Below are 17,891 nucleotides of genomic sequence, written 5' to 3' on the forward strand. Positions count from 1 at the left end.
TGGCAGCCATGATTTCCTCTAGGAGGCTGGGTGACTCGGGGAGGGCTGGATGGTACACTGGGATGACAGGAGAGGACCCCAGGGAAGGACCCAGCGAGCCCGGGATGCATGTGACGGCCAGGAGCTCATCTTGGAGGCTGGGTGAGCGTGGGAGGGCGAGTTGTGCTCCTGCATCTGCAGAGGGCCCCAGGGAAGGCCCCATCGTGTCCAGGACGCCCGTGGCCTCCAAGAGCTCATCTAGGAAGCTGGGTGCGCCTGGGAGGGCAGGGTGCACTCCTGCATCTGCAGCGGTCCCCGGGGAAGGCGCCTGCGAGTCCACAATGCCCATGGCCTCCAAGAGCTCGTCTAGAAAGCTGGGTGCGCCTGGGAGGGCAGGGTGCACTCCTGCATCTGCAGAAGCGCCCGGGGAAGGCACGTGCGAGTCCACAATTGCCGTGGCCTCCAAGAGCTCGTCTAGGAAGCTGGGTGCACCTGGGAGTGCAGGGTGCACTCCTGCATGTGCAGCAGCCCCCGGGGAAGGCGCCTGCCATTCCGTGATGCCTGTGGCCTCCATGAGCTCGTCTAGGAAGCTGGGTGCGTCTGGGAGGGCAGGGTGCACTCCTGCATCTGCAGCGGCCCCCAGGGAAGGGGCCTGCGTGTCCGGGATGCCCGTGGCCTCCACGAACTCTTCTAGGAAGCTGGGTGCACCTGGGAGGGCAGGGTGCTCTCCTGCATCTGCAGCGGCCCCCAGGGAAGGGGCCTGCGTGTCCGGGATGCCCGTGGCCTCCACGAACTCTTCTAGGAAGCTGGGTGCACCTGGGAGGGCAGGGTGCTCTCCTGCACCTGCAGCGGCCCCCAGGGAAGGGGCCTGCGTGTCCCGGATGCCCGTGGCCTCCACGAACTCTTCTAGGAAGCTGGGTGCACCTGGGAGGGCAGGGTGCTCTCCTGCATCTGCAGAAGCCCCCGGGGAAGGCGCCTGCCATTCCATGATGCCCTGGGCCTCCATGAGCTCATCTAGAAAGCTGGGTGCGTCTGGCAGGGCAGGGTGCACTCCTGCATCTGCAGCGCCCCCAGGGAAGGGGCCTGCGTGTCCGGGATGCCCGTGGCCTCCACGAACTCTTCTAGGAAGCTGGGTGTGCCTGGGAGGGCAGGGTGCGCTCCTGCATCTGCAGCGGCCCCCAGGGAAGGGGCCTGCGTGTACGGGATGCCCGTGGCCTCCACGAACTCTTCTAGGAAGCTGGGTGTGCCTGGGAGGGCAGGGTGCGCTCCTGCATCTGCAGCGGCCCCCGCGGAAGACGCCTGCATTTCCAGGATGCCGGTGGCCGCCAAGACCTCATCTAGGAGGTTTGTTGAGCGTGGAAGGCTGGGCGGATGGGGCTGTGGCTCTAGCGGTGGGGCCGTGCCTTCACCAACGGGTGACTCCGGCTCCCGCCTGATGTGTGTCTCAGGCTGTAGAGGCGGCAGGATGGCCCCTGGCCCAGGCTGCCAAGGGGCCGTGTCAGCAGGGGAGCACGCGGCCCAGGGCACTGCAACCTGGGGAGGAGCTGGTGGCTTCTCACTTGGCTGGAGAGCCACCGGGCTGGGCTGGATCACGAAGAACATCAACAGCTGGCCCACACAGACCCCAGAGGCAGTCGCGGGCACCCAGAAGGTGGGGGCGCCCAAAGGAGCGGCTGCAGCCAAGGGTGGCATGCTCTCCTGTGTCTGCGAGGGGCCAAGGGGAGGAGAGGTGCTGTGGACAGCGGGTGGGGCCCTTCGGTCCTCTGGAGCAGGAGCGGTCGTGGCCGATGCGCCGCCTGGTCCTCGGGCCTGGCCATTGCCAGGCCCCCTTGCGCTCTGCTGGGGGTGCCGAGCTCTTCGGTTTTGAAACCATATCTAGGGGAGCAAAAGGCAGACAGGCACATCAGAAGTCGTGACCGTCCAGATCAACGTGCTGGCGCCTCTGTGGCACCCATTCGACACCCCGCCTGGCCGCCCGTCCTCTGATCTGGCAGGCCCAGGGTGAGTTCTGCAGGGCCATTTTCTGCGAACGAATCCCTGGGCCCTGGGAAATGAGGGGCGCCTGCAGGGCCCAAAGCGCCACATAACCCACCACTCAGCCCACCAACTTTCGGCCCCCTCCCCCCTAGCCCAAGCCCCGGCCCAAGCCGACGTGTATCCAGCTCCAAAGGCTTGGCAGGGCTGAACGCGCCCGTCTCCTGGGCCACGGCCTGGGCCCATGCGCTGGGTGGAGAACGTACCTGGATTCGAGCTTCTGGGATTCCCGTCTGACGAGCCAGTTCTTCCCTGGCGGCAATCCCCGGAAAGCGATCCCTCGTGAAGGCTTGCACAAGGATCCTTGTTTGAGAAGGAGAGATGACTGTCCTCTTTCTCCTGGCCTCTCTGGCCGAGTCTTCTACCAAGGAAAGAACACACCGAGAAGAGAGGACTTTAAGGCCCATGGGACCTTGACAACACAGATACCCTAGATGGTGTGCAGGGGGTGGACAGTCCCACACACATGAATCACTTCAGGTGGCTCTGCAGCCGGGGCGGGGTTCTAGGGAATACACCCACAGATGGATCGCGTGCCTGGATCCATGGTGGAGGTGTGCATGCACACACGCACACACGCACACTCGGCACACATGCATGCCCCTGTGTGTCTCCTTGTTCCTCCGGTCTTGCCGCAGAGTGCCCTGAAGCATGCTCCTCGGCCAAGGTTGCCTGGGCGGCCGGAGGCTAAAGTTCCCGACGGGGACTGGGGAGGGGGTGCAAAGGGGGAACAGTGCTGCCCGTCCACGCCGCCTGGGGACATGGTGGCCCTATCTGGGTCACTGATGGGGGACGCAACCAGATGGCCCTGTTTCCTCCCTCCTTGGTGTTTCTGAGCCTCTGGTGGTCATCCACCAGCAGAGAGAATTCTCTGTCAAGAGGGGGAGGTTTCGGGACCCTCTCTGGGGGGCTTGCCTTTGCAGAACGCTGGGTAACTTACGTTGAGTGGAAGACTGAGGTCGAGGAGGTGTCGACGGTGGCCTGGCCGTGGACCGTGGCGCCCCTTCCCCGTCTTGGTGCATATTTGCAGACGGCGATCGGCTCTGCTTTAACCATCGTCTTCGTTGGTTCTGAAACCAGACCTAGGGGCAAACAGAGAGAATTCGTCCTCAAGAGAAAGGCCTCCGGATGCTTTCTGATGACGCGGATCGACACGGGGAGCCTGAGAGGGAGAACGGGTGGAGAGAGAGGGCCCTACCTGAACTCTGCTTTCGGCAATGCCAAGCTCTCGGGCCAGTCGTTCCCTGGTCGCTATCCCAGGGTAGGGGTTCTGTTGAAAGAGCGCTTGCAGGGTGTCCTTCTGGCTCAGCTTCAGAACAAGCCTCCTCCTTCGAGATCCTCTGGCGATGGGGCCTGTGGAAGAGACGAAAGGGAAAAGTCTCAGAGGACGCGGGGGTGGGAGAGGACTCGACGGAAGTGCCCAAGCATGCTCCCCGCCCAGGGCCGTTGCCCCTGTGCCTCAGCAAAGCCGGGAGCCCGGGGACGCCTCTGCATTTGGAGGTCACTTGGCTACACCCCGAGAGCCAGGCTGAGAGTCAAGGGCAGTGGGGAAATCCCCCACGCCCCACCCACGCCGGAATCCAAGGAACACCAGCAAGCAGAAAGGAAGCCAAACCCGCCCCTGAAACAAAGCTGGCAAGAAATCCCACCCACCAAAGACCAGCACACCATCCCGCCTGTGTGCGGAGACATTTTTCCACCTGCCTGAGCAGATGCCTGGAAAACGTCTCGATGGGACCTCTCCCACAATTCCCTCCATCACGATGCCAGCGTGGGGGGAGGGAACCTGGCTTCTCGGGGCTAACAGGAGCCAGGGCCATATTTGCCATCACTAGGGGAACAGGAAATGAAAGGGAAGGAAGCCAAAGCGAAGCCCAACACGCAACGCCTGCGGAAGACAGAAGGCCCTAGGCCATTGTGGAGAGCAAGCCACTGAAGGTGGCAAAGCCACAGAGCTCCCCGACTTCCATTTCCATGGCAAGATGAGGAAATAGGGCCCCATGCCAGTTCCCCTACCAGCCCCCCGACAACACAACCAACACCATCATCACAGAAAAGAGAAAGGAGAAGCCATGTGTGTGCCAAAGGAGCCAAACGACCAAACGGTGCCTCTCTGGGCACACCTGACGCCTGGAAACCAGGGACCCAGCTGACTGGTGCCTGGTTTTCTTGGCGGTCAGTCGACACGGTTGCCGTGGGCCCTTGGCCGGGCTATCCACAGACCCCCCCCACCACCCCCCGAGACGTGATCCGACCCCAGGGAGCGAGGGCAAACGTACCGCCTGAGGTGCTGGAGGAGCTGGACGAAGCCATGGTGGGAGAGCCACAAGGACGCTGCAGACTGCCTTCTCAGTGGGCCAGGACCCAGCAGCTCGGGACTTTGGATAGGGTGAGGCAGCTCCGCCCCTATTGACGTCAATGGTGGTGGGTGCTTAGTCAGAGGGGAAGCCCCTGGCCGCCAAGCAGAGACCCTGGAAAGAATCCCGTGGAGCCAGTGGGCTTTCATGGGCATGGCCCGTGCCCCAGACCCCCAAGGTCCAGGTTGGGCTGGGGGGGCCGTTGGGGCTTTTGGTGTGTGGCCCTGCCACGCAGCATCTGGAATCAACCCCAGGCTTCGGGGCCCTCGGCAGTGCACAGAGTCCTAACTGCCTGGTATTCCCCTAGGTCCCTTTGAAGTTGCCGCCCACGCCCCCTTTCCCAGCCTGCCTTGCCTTCCGAAACGCCCTGGCTTTTCCCGCCTTTTCACATTGCACACATACGTTGGCCGCAATGGCCTCCGCCGGCTCCTCCGAGGCATTCCCGCACACTGGACGCTCTCTCCGGTGCCTCCTCCTAGATCCTTTAAATCCTTGCCTCCCTTTCCCACATTCCTCCCCACCTCCTCCGTGCCCCCCTGGCGTCCTTTCCCGACAGCAGTCCCAGTCCACCACCCTGCCCACACCCACCCTACCCCCACCCCCACCAAATACCCCCAAGTCTTTGACTTGCCAGAATCCCATGTCGACTGCCAGAGACGTGATGGGCCAGCGTCTCGAATGGCAACTCACACCGTTTGGGGCTTTTGCAGGTGCACCCTGATGCTCGCACTTCCCCAGTCCACCCCCTACCCAAAGTGCCCTGGGGAGACCTGGGAAACGGGACACTGTAATTCCTACTCCTCAGGGGAAGGTGGTTGTACTACTTAGTGGGTCTACTACTTAGTCGAAGGTGGTTCCACTAAGCCAAGGAAGGAAGCATGCACGTTCTGGACCGAGGCACGCCCTGACCTGTGCCAACAACTGGACGTGGAAATAGTGTGTGCTTTCTTAAAGAAACGGAGGGCAGAGAGGAGAAGGAGGAGGCAATCAGGAGGCAGGAGCAGACAAAGAAGGGACGAGGCTGCATGAGGCAACACGGGGGATGGCTCTGAACAGGTCCCAATGAGTTGAAAAGAAACGAACGAACCACAACACCACAGCCACAGCCATCTTTCCCAATGGATTCTTTGGCCACCCAGGTCTCTAAAGCCAACCACGGGGGCTTCACATGAGAACAGTCAGGGGCTTGTATGTACTTCAAAACCACTGTGTCTAGGAATTCAGGAATGGGTTTGCAAGGAAATCATGCCTGTTTGTCTGCGGGTGACGGGGGGATTCTGGTGGCAGGGCGAGCTGAGTCACGACACCCTGAGGGTCAGAGAGACACACAGAGATGATTGGCCTTTGCAGCTCTACCGGGCATGTGTGTTGACATGGAGTCTGGTCGTGAAAGCGGTTGTGTGGGTAGGTCCCTGTTGCTGGCTCAGAGGATCTGACCTCGGGAACACCGCCCAGAGCAGGCACCCCGAAACCGAGGGAAGCATGTCCCTGACGGACTATTTTAGGGAGAGCTGCAGGGATGGCCGGTGGCTAGACGCTGAGTCCCAGACGGGGGCTCCGCCCCCCTCCCCCAAACGCCCTCTCCCTCTCTCCGTCCCCAACTCTCTCTGTCTCCCTCCCTTCTCTCCCTCCCTCCCTCTCCCACTCAGCCTTCCCCAAGCCTCTCCCTTCACCCCCACCCTCTCCCTTCACCCCCACCCTCTCCATCCATCCACTCGCCCCCTCCTACCTTGCGTTTCCCAGCCTTCCACCTTCCCACTGCCCTATCTCCCACTCCCACTCCCTCGGCTCGCCCTGGCCTAGGGAAGGAGTGTGGACTGTGTGGACTGTGTGGACTGCTGGAAAGACGCAACCAGAACACAGAAGAGTCAGACCAAAAGGACTTGTGCAGAGCACAGGGTTTCTTTATTGGCTCCACGGAATGTCCTCTCTTAGCCACCCTCTTGGTCACTGGAATACTGGGATTCCTTGAGGCTTCAGGTGGGCTGTGCCTCTTGGAGGGGCCCATACTTCCCACAGGTCCAGCTCTAGTGTTTGTCCCCAAAGTTGCTGGTAGTCATCCCGTTACTATGCTCTCCACCCGCCACCCCCCCCCAACCTAAATCTTCCCTACTCCGAGACCTCCGTGGCTCGGCATCCGAGGCAAGGAGACCTGAAAGGGGCTCAGGGAAGAAGGTGCCCCTTTCCTTCTTCTCCCTCTAAGCCCGAGGGCCTGGGGAGCCTGGCAGCATGTCCAGGAGGGCCTGGTAATCCTCCTCACTGAGGGGTGCTTCCAGGATTGCCTCAACTCCTTCTTCCCCTGCAGCGGCCCCTGGTGAAGACCAGGGCGTGTCCTGGATGAACGTGGCAGCCATGATTTCCTCTAGGAGGCTGGGTGACTCGGGGAGGGCTGGATGGTACACTGGGATGACAGGAGAGGACCCCAGGGAAGGACCCAGCGAGCCCGGGATGCATGTGACGGCCAGGAGCTCATCTTGGAGGCTGGGTGAGCCTGGGAGGGCGAGTTGTGCTCCTGCATCTGCAGAGGGCCCCAGGGAAGGCCCCATCGTGTCCAGGACGCCCGTGGCCTCCAAGAGCTCATCTAGGAAGCTGGGTGCGCCTGGGAGGGCAGGGTGCACTCCTGCATCTGCAGCGGTCCCCGGGGAAGGCGCCTGCGAGTCCGCAATGCCCATGGCCTCCAAGAGCTCGTCTAGAAAGCTGGGTGCGCCTGGGAGGGCAGGGTGCACTCCTGCATCTGCAGAAGCGCCCGGGGAAGGCACGTGCGAGTCCACAATGCCCGTGGCCTCCAAGAGCTCGTCTAGAAAGATGGGTGCGCCTGGGAGGGCAAGGTGCTCTCCTGCATCTGCAGCGGCCCCCGGGGAAGGCGCCTGCGAGTCCACAATTGCCGTGGCCTCCAAGAGCTCGTCTAGGAAGCTGGGTGCACCTGGGAGGGCAGGGTGCACTCCTGCATGTGCAGCAGCCCCCGGGGAAGGCGCCTGCCATTCCGTGATGCCTGTGGCCTCCATGAGCTCGTCTAGGAAGCTGGGTGCGTCTGGCAGGGCAGGGTGCACTCCTGCATCTGCAGCGGCCCCCAGGGAAGGGGCCTGCGTGTCCGGGATGCCCGTGGCCTCCACGAGCTCTTCTAGGAAGCTGGGTGCACCTGGGAGGGCAGGGTGCTCTCCTGCATCTGCAGCGGCCCCCAGGGAAGGGGCCTGCGTGTCCCGGATGCCCGTGGCCTCCACGAACTCTTCTAGGAAGCTGGGTGCACCTGGGAGGGCAGGGTGCTCTCCTGCATCTGCAGAAGCCCCCGGGGAAGGCGCCTGCCATTCCGTGATGCCCTGGGCCTCCATGAGCTCATCTAGAAAGCTGGGTGCGTCTGGCAGGGCAGGGTGCACTCCTGCATCTGCAGCGGCCCCCAGGGAAGGGGCCTGCGTGTCCGGGATGCCCGTGGCCTCCACGAACTCTTCTAGGAAGCTGGGTGTGCCTGGGAGGGCAGGGTGTGCTCCTGCATCTGCAGCGGCCCCCGCGGAAGGCGCCTGCATTTCCAGGATGCCGGTGGCCGCCAAGACCTCATCTAGGAGGTTTGTTGAGCTTGGAAGGCTGGGCGGATGGGGCTGTGGCTCTAGCGGTGGGGCCGTGCCTTCACCAACGGGTGACTCCGGCTCCCGCCTGATGTGTGTCTCAGGCTGTAGAGGCGGCAGGATGGCCCCTGGCCCAGGCTGCCAAGGGGCCGTGTCAGCAGGGGAGCACGCGGCCCAGGGCACTGCAACCTGGGGAGGAGCTGGTGGCTTCTCACTTGGCTGGAGAGCCACCGGGCTGGGCTGGATCACGAAGAACATCAACAGCTGGCCCACACAGACCCCAGAGGCAGTCGCGGGCACCCAGAAGGTGGGGGCGCCCAAAGGAGCGGCTGCAGCCAAGGGTGGCATGCTCTCCTGTGTCTGCGAGGGGCCAAGGGGAGGAGAGGTGCTGTGGACAGCGGGTGGGGCCCTTCGGTCCTCTGGAGCAGGAGCGGTCGTGGCCGATGCGCCGCCTGGTCCTCGGGCCTGGCCATTGCCAGGCCCCCTTGCGCTCTGCTGGGGGTGCCGAGCTCTTCGGTTTTGAAACCATATCTAGGGGAGCAAAAGGCAGACAGGCACATCAGAAGTCGTGACCGTCCAGATCAACGTGCTGGCGCCTCTGTGGCACCCATTCGACACCCCGCCTGGCCGCCCGTCCTCTGATCTGGCAGGCCCAGGGTGAGTTCTGCAGGGCCATTTTCTGCGAACGAATCCCTGGGCCCTGGGAAATGAGGGGCGCCTGCAGGGCCCAAAGCGCCACATAACCCACCACTCAGCCCACCAACTTTCGGCCCCCTCCCCCCTAGCCCAAGCCCCGGCCCAAGCCGACGTGTATCCAGCTCCAAAGGCTTGGCAGGGCTGAACGCGCCCGTCTCCTGGGCCACGGCCTGGGCCCATGCGCTGGGTGGAGAACGTACCTGGATTCGAGCTTCTGGGATTCCCGTCTGACGAGCCAGTTCTTCCCTGGCGGCAATCCCCGGAAAGCGATCCCTCGTGAAGGCTTGCACAAGGATCCTTGTTTGAGAAGGAGAGATGACTGTCCTCTTTCTCCTGGCCTCTCTGGCCGAGTCTTCTACCAAGGAAAGAACACACCGAGAAGAGAGGACTTTAAGGCCCATGGGACCTTGACAACACAGATACCCTAGATGGTGTGCAGGGGGTGGACAGTCCCACACACATGAATCACTTCAGGTGGCTCTGCAGCCGGGGCGGGGTTCTAGGGAATACACCCACAGATGGATCGCGTGCCTGGATCCATGGTGGAGGTGTGCATGCACACACGCACACACGCACACTCGGCACACATGCATGCCCCTGTGTGTCTCCTTGTTCCTCCGGTCTTGCCGCAGAGTGCCCTGAAGCATGCTCCTCGGCCAAGGTTGCCTGGGCGGCCGGAGGCTAAAGTTCCCGACGGGGACTGGGGAGGGGGTGCAAAGGGGGAACAGTGCTGCCCGTCCACGCCGCCTGGGGACATGGTGGCCCTATCTGGGTCACTGATGGGGGACGCAACCAGATGGCCCTGTTTCCTCCCTCCTTGGTGTTTCTGAGCCTCTGGTGGTCATCCACCAGCAGAGAGAATTCTCTGTCAAGAGGGGGAGGTTTCGGGACCCTCTCTGGGGGGCTTGCCTTTGCAGAACGCTGGGTAACTTACCTTGAGTAGAAGACTGAGGTCGAGGAGGTGTCGACGGTGGCCTGGCCGTGGACCGTGGTGCCCCTTCCCCGTCTTGGTGCATATTTGCAGACGGCGATCGGCTCTGCTTTAACCATCGTCTTCGTTGGTTCTGAAACCAGACCTAGGGGCAAACAGAGAGAATTCGTCCTCAAGAGAAAGGCCTCCGGATGCTTTCTGCTGACGCGGATCGGCACGGGGAGCCTGAGAGGGAGAACGGGTGGAGAGAGAGGGCCCTACCTGAACTCTGCTTTCGGCAATGCCAAGCTCTCGGGCCAGTCGTTCCCTGGTCGCTATCCCAGGGTAGGGGTTCTGTTGAAAGAGCGCTTGCAGGGTGTCCTTCTGGCTCAGCTTCAGAACAAGCCTCCTCCTTCGAGATCCTCTGGCGATGGGGCCTGTGGAAGAGACGAAAGGGAAAAGTCTCAGAGGACGCGGGGGTGGGAGAGGACTCGACGGAAGTGCCCAAGCATGCTCCACGCCCAGGGCCGTTGCCCCTGTGCCTCAGCAAAGCCGGGAGCCCGGGGACGCCTCTGCATTTGGAGGTCACTTGGCTACACCCCGAGAGCCAGGCTGAGAGTCAAGGGCAGTGTGGAAATCCCCCACGCCCCACCCACGCCGGAATCCAAGGAACACCAGCAAGCAGAAAGGAAGACAAACCCGCCCCTGAAACAAAGCTGGCAAGAAATCCCACCCACCAAAGACCAGCACACCATCCCGCCTGTGTGCGGAGACATTTTTCCACCTGCCTGAGCAGATGCCTGGAAAACGTCTCGATGGGACCTCTCCCACAATTCCCTCCATCACGATGCCAGCGTGGGGGAGGGAACCTGGCTTCTCGGGGCTAACAGGAGCCAGGGCCATATTTGCCATCACTAGGGGAACAGGAAATGAAAGGGAAGGAAGCCGAAGCGAAGCCCAACACGCAACGCCTGCCGGAAGACAGAAGGCCCTAGGCCATTGTGGAGAGCAAGCCACTGAAGGTGGCAAAGCCACAGAGCTCCCCGACTTCCATTTCCATGGCAAGATGAGGAAATAGGGCCCCATGCCAGTTCCCCTACCGGCCCCCCGACCACACAACCAACACCATCATCACAGAAAAGAGAAAGGAGAAGCCATGTGTGTGCCAAAGGAGCCAAACGACCAAACGGTGCCTCTCTGGGCACACCTGACGCCTGGAAACCAGGGACCCAGCTGACCGGTGCCTGGCTTTCTTGGCGGTCAGTCGACACGGTTGCCGTGGGCCCTTGGCCGGGCTATCCACAGACCCCCCCCCACCACCCCCCGAGACGTGATCCGACCCCAGGGAGCGAGGGCAAACGTACCGCCTGAGGTGCTGGAGGAGCTGGACGAAGCCATGGTGGGAGAGCCACAAGGACGCTGCAGACTGCCTTCTCAGTGGGCCAGGACCCAGCAGCTCGGGACTTTGGATAGGGTGAGGCAGCTCCGCCCCTATTGACGTCAATGGTGGTGGGTGCTTAGTCAGAGGGGACGCCCCTGGCCGCCAAGCAGAGACCCTGGAAAGAATCCCGTGGAGCCAGTGGGCTTTCATGGGCATGGCCCGTGCCCCAGACCCCCAAGGTCCAGGTTGGGCTGGGGGGGCCGTTGGGGCTTTTGGTGTGTGGCCCTGCCACGCAGCATCTGGAATCAACCCCCGGCTTCGGGGCCCTCGGCAGTGCACAGAGTCCTAACTGCCTGGTATTCCCCTAGGTCCCTTTGAAGTTGCCGCCCACGCCCCCTTTCCCAGCCTGCCTTGCCTTCCGAAACGCCCTGGCTTTCCCCGCCTTTTCACATTGCACACATACGTTGGCCGCAATGGCCTCCGCCGGCTCCTCCGAGGCATTCCCGCACACTGGACGCTCTCTCCGGTGCCTCCTCCTAGATCCTTTAAATCCTTGCCTCCCTTTCCCACATTCCTCCCCACCTCCTCCGTGCCCCCCTGGCGTCCTTTCCCGACAGCAGTCCCAGTCCACCACCCTGCCCACACCCACCCTACCCCCACCCCCACCAAATACCCCCAAGTCTTTGACTTGCCAGAATCCCATGTCGACTGCCAGAGACGTGATGGGCCAGCGTCTCGAATGGCAACTCACACCGTTTGGGGCTTTTGCAGGTGCACCCTGATGCTCGCACTTCCCCAGTCCACCCCCTACCCAAAGTGCCCTGGGGAGACCTGGGAAATGGGACAGTGTAATTCCTACTCCTCAGGGGAAGGTGGTTGTACTACTTAGTGGGTCTACTACTTAGTCGAAGGTGGCTCCACTAAGCCAAGGAAGGAAGCATGCACGTTCTGGACCGAGGCACGCCCTGACCTGTGCCAACAACTGGACGTGGAAATAGTGTGTGCTTTCTTAAAGAAACGGAGGGCAGAGAGGAGAAGGAGGAGGCAATCAGGAGGCAGGAGCAGACAAAGAAGGGACGAGGCTGCGTGAGGCAACACGGGGGATGGCTCTGAACAGGTCCCAATGAGTTGAAAGGAAACGAACGAACCATAACACCACAGCCACAGCCATCTTTCCCAATGGATTCTTTGGCCACCCAGGTCTCTAAAGCCAACCACGGGGGCTTCACATGAGAACAGTCAGGGGCTTGTATGTACTTCAAAACCACTGTGTCTAGGAATTCAGGAATGGGTTTGCAAGGAAATCATGCCTGTTTGTCTGCGGGTGACGGGGGGATTCTGGTGGCAGGGCGAGCTGAGTCACGACACCCTGAGGGTCAGAGAGACACACAGAGATGATTGGCCTTTGCAGCTCTACCGGGCATGTGTGTTGACATGGAGTCTGGTCGTGAAAGCGGTTGTGTGGGTAGGTCCCTGTTGCTGGCTCAGAGGATCTGACCTCGGGAACACCGCCCAGAGCAGGCACCCCGAAACCGAGGGAAGCATGTCCCTGACGGACTATTTTAGGGAGAGCTGCAGGGATGGCCGGTGGCTAGACGCTGAGTCCCAGACGGGGGCTCCGCCCCCCTCCCCCAAACGCCCTCTCCCTCTCTCCGTCCCCAACTCTCTCTGTCTCCCTCCCTTCTCTCCCTCCCTCCCTCTCCCACTCAGCCTTCCCCAAGCCTCTCCCTTCACCCACACCCTCTCCCTTCACCCCCACCCTCTCCCTCCATCCACTCGCCCCCTCCTACCTTGCGTTTCCCAGCCTTCCACCTTCCCACTGCCCTATCTCCCACTCCCACTCCCTCGGCTCGCCCTGGCCTAGGGAAGGAGTGTGGACTGTGTGGACTGTGTGGACTGCTGGAAAGACGCAACCAGAACACAGAAGAGTCAGACCAAAAGGACTTGTGCAGAGCACAGGGTTTCTTTATTGGCTTCACGGAATGTCTGCTCTTAGCCACCCTCTTGGTCACTGGAATACTGGGATTCCTTGAGGCTTCAGGTGGGCTGTGCCTCTTGGAGGGGCCCATACTTCCCACAGGTCCAGCTCTAGTGTTTGTCCCCAAAGTTGCTGGTAGTCATCCCGTTACTATGCTCTCCACCCGCCACCCCCCCCAACCTAAATCTTCCCTACTCCGAGACCTCCGTGGCTCGGCATCCGAGGCAAGGAGACCTGAAAGGGGCTCAGGGAAGAAGGTGCCCCTTTCCTTCTTTTCCCTCTAAGCCCGAGGGCTTGGGGAGCCTGGCAGCATGTCCAGGAGGGCCTGGTAATCCTCCTCACTGAGGGGTGCTTCCAGGATTGCCTCAACTCCTTCTTCCCCTGCAGCGGCCCCTGGTGAAGACCAGGGCGTGTCCTGGATGAACGTGGCAGCCATGATTTCATCTAGGATGCTGGGTGACTCGGGGAGGGCTGGATGGTACACTGGGATGACAGGAGAGGACCCCAGGGAAGGACCCAGCGAGCCCGGGATGCATGTGACGGCCAGGAGCTCATCTTGGAGGCTGGGTGAGCCTGGGAGGGCGAGGTGTGCTCCTGCATCTGCAGAGGGCCCCAGGGAAGGCCCCATCGTGTCCAGGACGCCGGTGGCCTCCAAGAGCTCATCTAGGAAGCTGGGTGCGCCTGGGAGGGCAGGGTGCACTCCTGCATCTGCAGCGGTCCCCGGGGAAGGCGCCTGCGAGTCCGCAATGCCCATGGCCTCCAAGAGCTCGTCTAGAAAGCTGGGTGCGCCTGGGAGGGCAGGGTGCACTCCTGCATCTGCAGAAGTGCCCGGGGAAGGCACGTGCGAGTCCACAATGCCCGTGGCCTCTAAGAGCTCGTCTAGAAAGATGGGTGCGCCTGGGAGGGCAAGGTGCTCTCCTGCATCTGCAGCGGCCCCCGGGGAAGGCGCCTGCGAGTCCACAATTGCCGTGGCCTCCAAGAGCTCGTCTAGGAAGCTGGGTGCACCTGGGAGGGCAGGGTGCTCTCCTGCATGTGCAGCAGCCCCCGGGGAAGGCGCCTGCCATTCCGTGATGCCTGTGGCCTCCATGAGCTCGTCTAGGAAGCTGGGTGCGTCTGGCAGGGCAGGGTGCACTCCTGCATCTGCAGCGGCCCCCAGGGAAGGGGCCTGCGTGTCCGGGATGCCCGTGGCCTCCACGAACTCTTCTAGGAAGCTGGGTGCACCTGGGAGGGCAGGGTGCTCTCCTGCATCTGCAGCGGCCCCCAGGGAAGGGGCCTGCGTGTCCCGGATGCCCGTGGCCTCCACGAACTCTTCTAGGAAGCTGGGTGCACCTGGGAGGGCAGGGTGCTCTCCTGCATCTGCAGAAGCCCCCGGGGAAGGCGCCTGCCATTCCGTGATGCCCTGGGCCTCCATGAGCTCATCTAGAAAGCTGGGTGCGTCTGGCAGGGCAGGGTGCACTCCTGCATCTGCAGCGGCCCCCAGGGAAGGGGCCTGCGTGTCCGGGATGCCCGTGGCCTCCACGAACTCTTCTAGGAAGCTGGGTGTGCCTGGGAGGGCAGGGTGCGCTCCTGCATCTGCAGCGGCCCCCGCGGAAGGCGCCTGCATTTCCAGGATGCCGGTGGCCGCCAAGACCTCATCTAGGAGGTTTGTTGAGCTTGGAAGGCTGAGCGGATGGGGCTGTGGCTCTAGCAGTGGGGCCGTGCCTTCACCAACGGGTGACTCCGGCTCCCGCCTGATGTGTGTCTCAGGCTGTAGAGGCGGCAGGATGGCCCCTGGCCCAGGCTGCCAAGGGGCCGTGTCAGCAGGGGAGCACGTGGCCCAGGGCACTGCAACCTGGGGAGGAGCTGGTGGCTTCTCACTTGGCTGGAGAGCCACCGGGCTGGGCTGGATCACGAAGAACATCAACAGCTGGCCCACACAGACCCCAGAGGCAGTCGCGGGCACCCAGAAGGTTGGGGCGCCCAAAGGAGCGGCTGCAGCCAAGGGTGGCATGCTCTCCTGTGTCTGCGAGGGGCCAAGGGGAGGAGAGGTGCTGTGGACAGCGGGTGGGGCCCTTCGGTCCTCTGGAGCAGGAGCGGTCGTGGCCGATGCGCCGCCTGGTCCTCGGGCCTGGCCATTGCCAGGCCCCCTTGCGCTCTGCTGGGGGTGCCGAGCTCTTCGGTTTTGAAACCATATCTAGGGGAGCAAAAGGCAGACAGGCACATCAGAAGTCGTGACCGTCCAGATCAACGTGCTGGCGCCTCTGTGGCACCCATTCGACACCCCGCCTGGCCACCCGTCCTCTGATCTGGCAGGCCCAGGGTGAGTTCTGCAGGGCCATTTTCTGCAAACGAATCCCTGGGCCCTGGGAAATGAGGGGCGCCTGCAGGGCCCAAAGCGCCACATAACCCACCACTCAGCCCACCAACTTTCGGCCCCCTCCCCCCAGCCCAAGCCCCGGCCCAAGCCGACGTGTATCCAGCTCCAAAGGCTTGGCAGGGCTGAACGCGCCCGTCTCCTGGGCCACGGCCTGGGCCCATGCGCTGGGTGGAGAACGTACCTGGATTCGAGCTTCTGGGATTCCCGTCTGACGAGCCAGTTCTTCCCTGGCGGCAATCCCCGGAAAGCGATCCCTCGTGAAGGCTTGCACAAGGATCCTTGTTTGAGAAGGAGAGATGACTGTCCTCTTTCTCCTGGCCTCTCTGGCCGAGTCTTCTACCAAGGAAAGAACACACCGAGAAGAGAGGACTTTAAGGCCCATGGGACCTTGACAACACAGATACCCTAGATGGTGTGCAGGGGGTGGACAGTCCCACACACATGAATCACTTCAGGTGGCTCTGCAGCCGGGGCGGGGTTCTAGGGAATACACCCACAGATGGATCGCGTGCCTGGATCCATGGTGGAGGTGTGCATGCACACACGCACACACGCACACTCGGCACACATGCATGCCCCTGTGTGTCTCCTTGTTCCTCCGGTCTTGCCGCAGAGTGCCCTGAAGCATGCTCCTCGGCCAAGGTTGCCTGGGCGGCCGGAGGCTAAAGTTCCCGACGGGGACAGGGGAGGGGGTGCAAAGGGGGAACAGTGCTGCCCGTCCACGCCGCCTGGGGACATGGTGGCCCTATCTGGGTCACTGATGGGGGACGCAACCAGATGGCCCTGTTTCCTCCCTCCTTGGTGTTTCTGAGCCTCTGGTGGTCATCCACCAGCAGAGAGAATTCTCTGTCAAGAGGGGGAGGTTTCGGGACCCTCTCTGGGGGGCTTGCCTTTGCAGAACGCTGGGTAACTTACCTTGAGTGGAAGACTGAGGTCGAGGAGGTGTCGACGGTGGCCTGGCCGTGGACCGTGGCGCCCCTTCCCCGTCTTGGTGCATATTTGCAGACGGCGATCGGCTCTGCTTTAACCATCGTCTTCGTTGGTTCTGAAACCAGACCTAGGGGCAAACAGAGAGAATTCGTCCTCAAGAGAAAGGCCTCCGGATGCTTTCTGCTGACGCGGATCGGCACGGGGAGCCTGAGAGGGAGAACGGGTGGAGAGAGAGGGCCCTACCTGAACTCTGCTTTCGGCAATGCCAAGCTCTCGGGCCAGTCGTTCCCTGGTCGCTATCCCAGGGTAGGGGTTCTGTTGAAAGAGCGCTTGCAGGGTGTCCTTCTGGCTCAGCTTCAGAACAAGCCTCCTCCTTCGAGATCCTCTGGCGATGGGGCCTGTGGAAGAGACGAAAGGGAAAAGTCTCAGAGGACGCGGGGGTGGGAGAGGACTCGACGGAAGTGCCCAAGCATGCTCCCCGCCCAGGGCCGTTGCCCCTGTGCCTCAGCAAAGCCGGGAGCCCGGGGACGCCTCTGCATTTGGAGGTCACTTGGCTACACCCCGAGAGCCAGGCTGAGAGTCAAGGGCAGTGTGGAAATCCCCCACGCCCCACCCACGCCGGAATCCAAGGAACACCAGCAAGCAGAAAGGAAGACAAACCCGCCCCTGAAACAAAGCTGGCAAGAAATCCCACCCACCAAAGACCAGCACACCATCCCGCCTGTGTGCGGAGACATTTTTCCACCTGCCTGAGCAGATGCCTGGAAAACGTCTCGATGGGACCTCTCCCACAATTCCCTCCATCACGATGCCAGCGGGGGGGAGGGAACCTGGCTTCTCGGGGCTAACAGGAGCCAGGGCCATATTTGCCATCACTAGGGGAACAGGAAATGAAAGGGAAGGAAGCCGAAGCGAAGCCCAACACGCAACGCCTGCCGGAAGACAGAAGGCCCTAGGCCATTGTGGAGAGCAAGCCACTGAGGTGGCAAAGCCACAGAGCTCCCCGACGTCCATTTCCATGGCAAGATGAGGAAATAGGGCCCCATGCCAGTTCCCCTACCGGCCCCCCGACCACACAACCAACACCATCATCACAGAAAAGAGAAAGGAGAAGCCATGTGTGTGCCAAAGAAGCCAAACGACCAAACGGTGCCTCTCTGGGCACACCTGACGCCTGGAAACCAGGGACCCAGCTGACTGGTGCCTGGCTTTCTTGGCGGTCAGTCGACACGGTTGCCGTGGGCCCTTGGCCGGGCTATCCACAGACCCCCCCCCACCACCCCCCGAGACGTGATCCGACCCCAGGGAGCGAGGGCAAACGTACCGCCTGAGGTGCTGGAGGAGCTGGACGAAGCCATGGTGGGAGAGCCACAAGGACGCTGCAGACTGCCTTCTCAGTGGGCCAGGACCCAGCAGCTCGGGACTTTGGATAGGGTGAGGCAGCTCCGCCCCTATTGACGTCAATGGTGGTGGGTGCTTAGTCAGAGGGGACGCCCCTGGCCGCCAAGCAGAGACCCTGGAAAGAATCCCGTGGAGCCAGTGGGCTTTCATGGGCATGGCCCGTGCCCCAGACCCCCAAGGTCCAGGTTGGGCTGGGGGGGCCGTTGGGGCTTTTGGTGTGTGGCCCTGCCACGCAGCATCTGGAATCAACCCCAGGCTTGGGGGCCCTCGGCAGTGCACAGAGTCCTAACTGCCTGGTATTCCCCTAGG

The 17,891-nt window shown here is 62.2% G+C and overlaps 1 protein-coding gene across 1 annotated transcript; it reads right to left on the reverse strand.

The window, feature by feature from the left end:
- Positions 1 to 993: 993 nt before the first annotated feature.
- On the reverse strand, positions 994 to 17,539 carry LOC122683237 (proline-rich protein 36-like). Its single transcript, XM_043886874.1, has 19 exons — positions 17,506 to 17,539; positions 16,167 to 16,308; positions 15,345 to 15,478; positions 14,817 to 15,068; positions 14,225 to 14,665; positions 13,260 to 14,116; positions 9,764 to 9,782; positions 9,561 to 9,702; positions 8,739 to 8,872; positions 8,521 to 8,630; positions 8,146 to 8,290; positions 7,618 to 8,058; positions 6,805 to 7,509; positions 2,954 to 3,095; positions 2,132 to 2,265; positions 1,914 to 2,023; positions 1,539 to 1,683; positions 1,181 to 1,316; positions 994 to 1,108 (listed from the first exon to the last, which is right to left on the reverse strand). The coding sequence occupies exons 1-19, from the start codon at positions 17,537 to 17,539 to the stop codon at positions 994 to 996; spliced, it is 4,338 nt and encodes a 1,445-aa protein (XP_043742809.1).
- Between the last annotated feature and the right edge of the window lie 352 nt (positions 17,540 to 17,891).

This window comes from Cervus elaphus, chromosome 24 (assembly GCF_910594005.1).
Source record: "Cervus elaphus chromosome 24, mCerEla1.1, whole genome shotgun sequence".
Taxonomy (NCBI): domain Eukaryota; kingdom Metazoa; phylum Chordata; class Mammalia; order Artiodactyla; family Cervidae; genus Cervus; species Cervus elaphus.

Excerpts from the sequence above, each read along its gene's own strand:
- LOC122683237 (XM_043886874.1), bottom strand. The coding sequence starts at position 17,539 with ATGGCTTCGTCCAGCTCCTCCAGCACCTCAGGCG. Across the intron at positions 8,631-8,738 it reads GCCTTTGGAGCTGGATACAC|GGCCCAGGGATTCGTTCGCA; the intron begins GTCGGCTTGGGC and ends CTCATTTCCCAG. Across the intron at positions 8,291-8,520 it reads TGGGTGCCACAGAGGCGCCA|ACACAGGAGAGCATGCCACC; the intron begins GCACGTTGATCT and ends GGCCCCTCGCAG.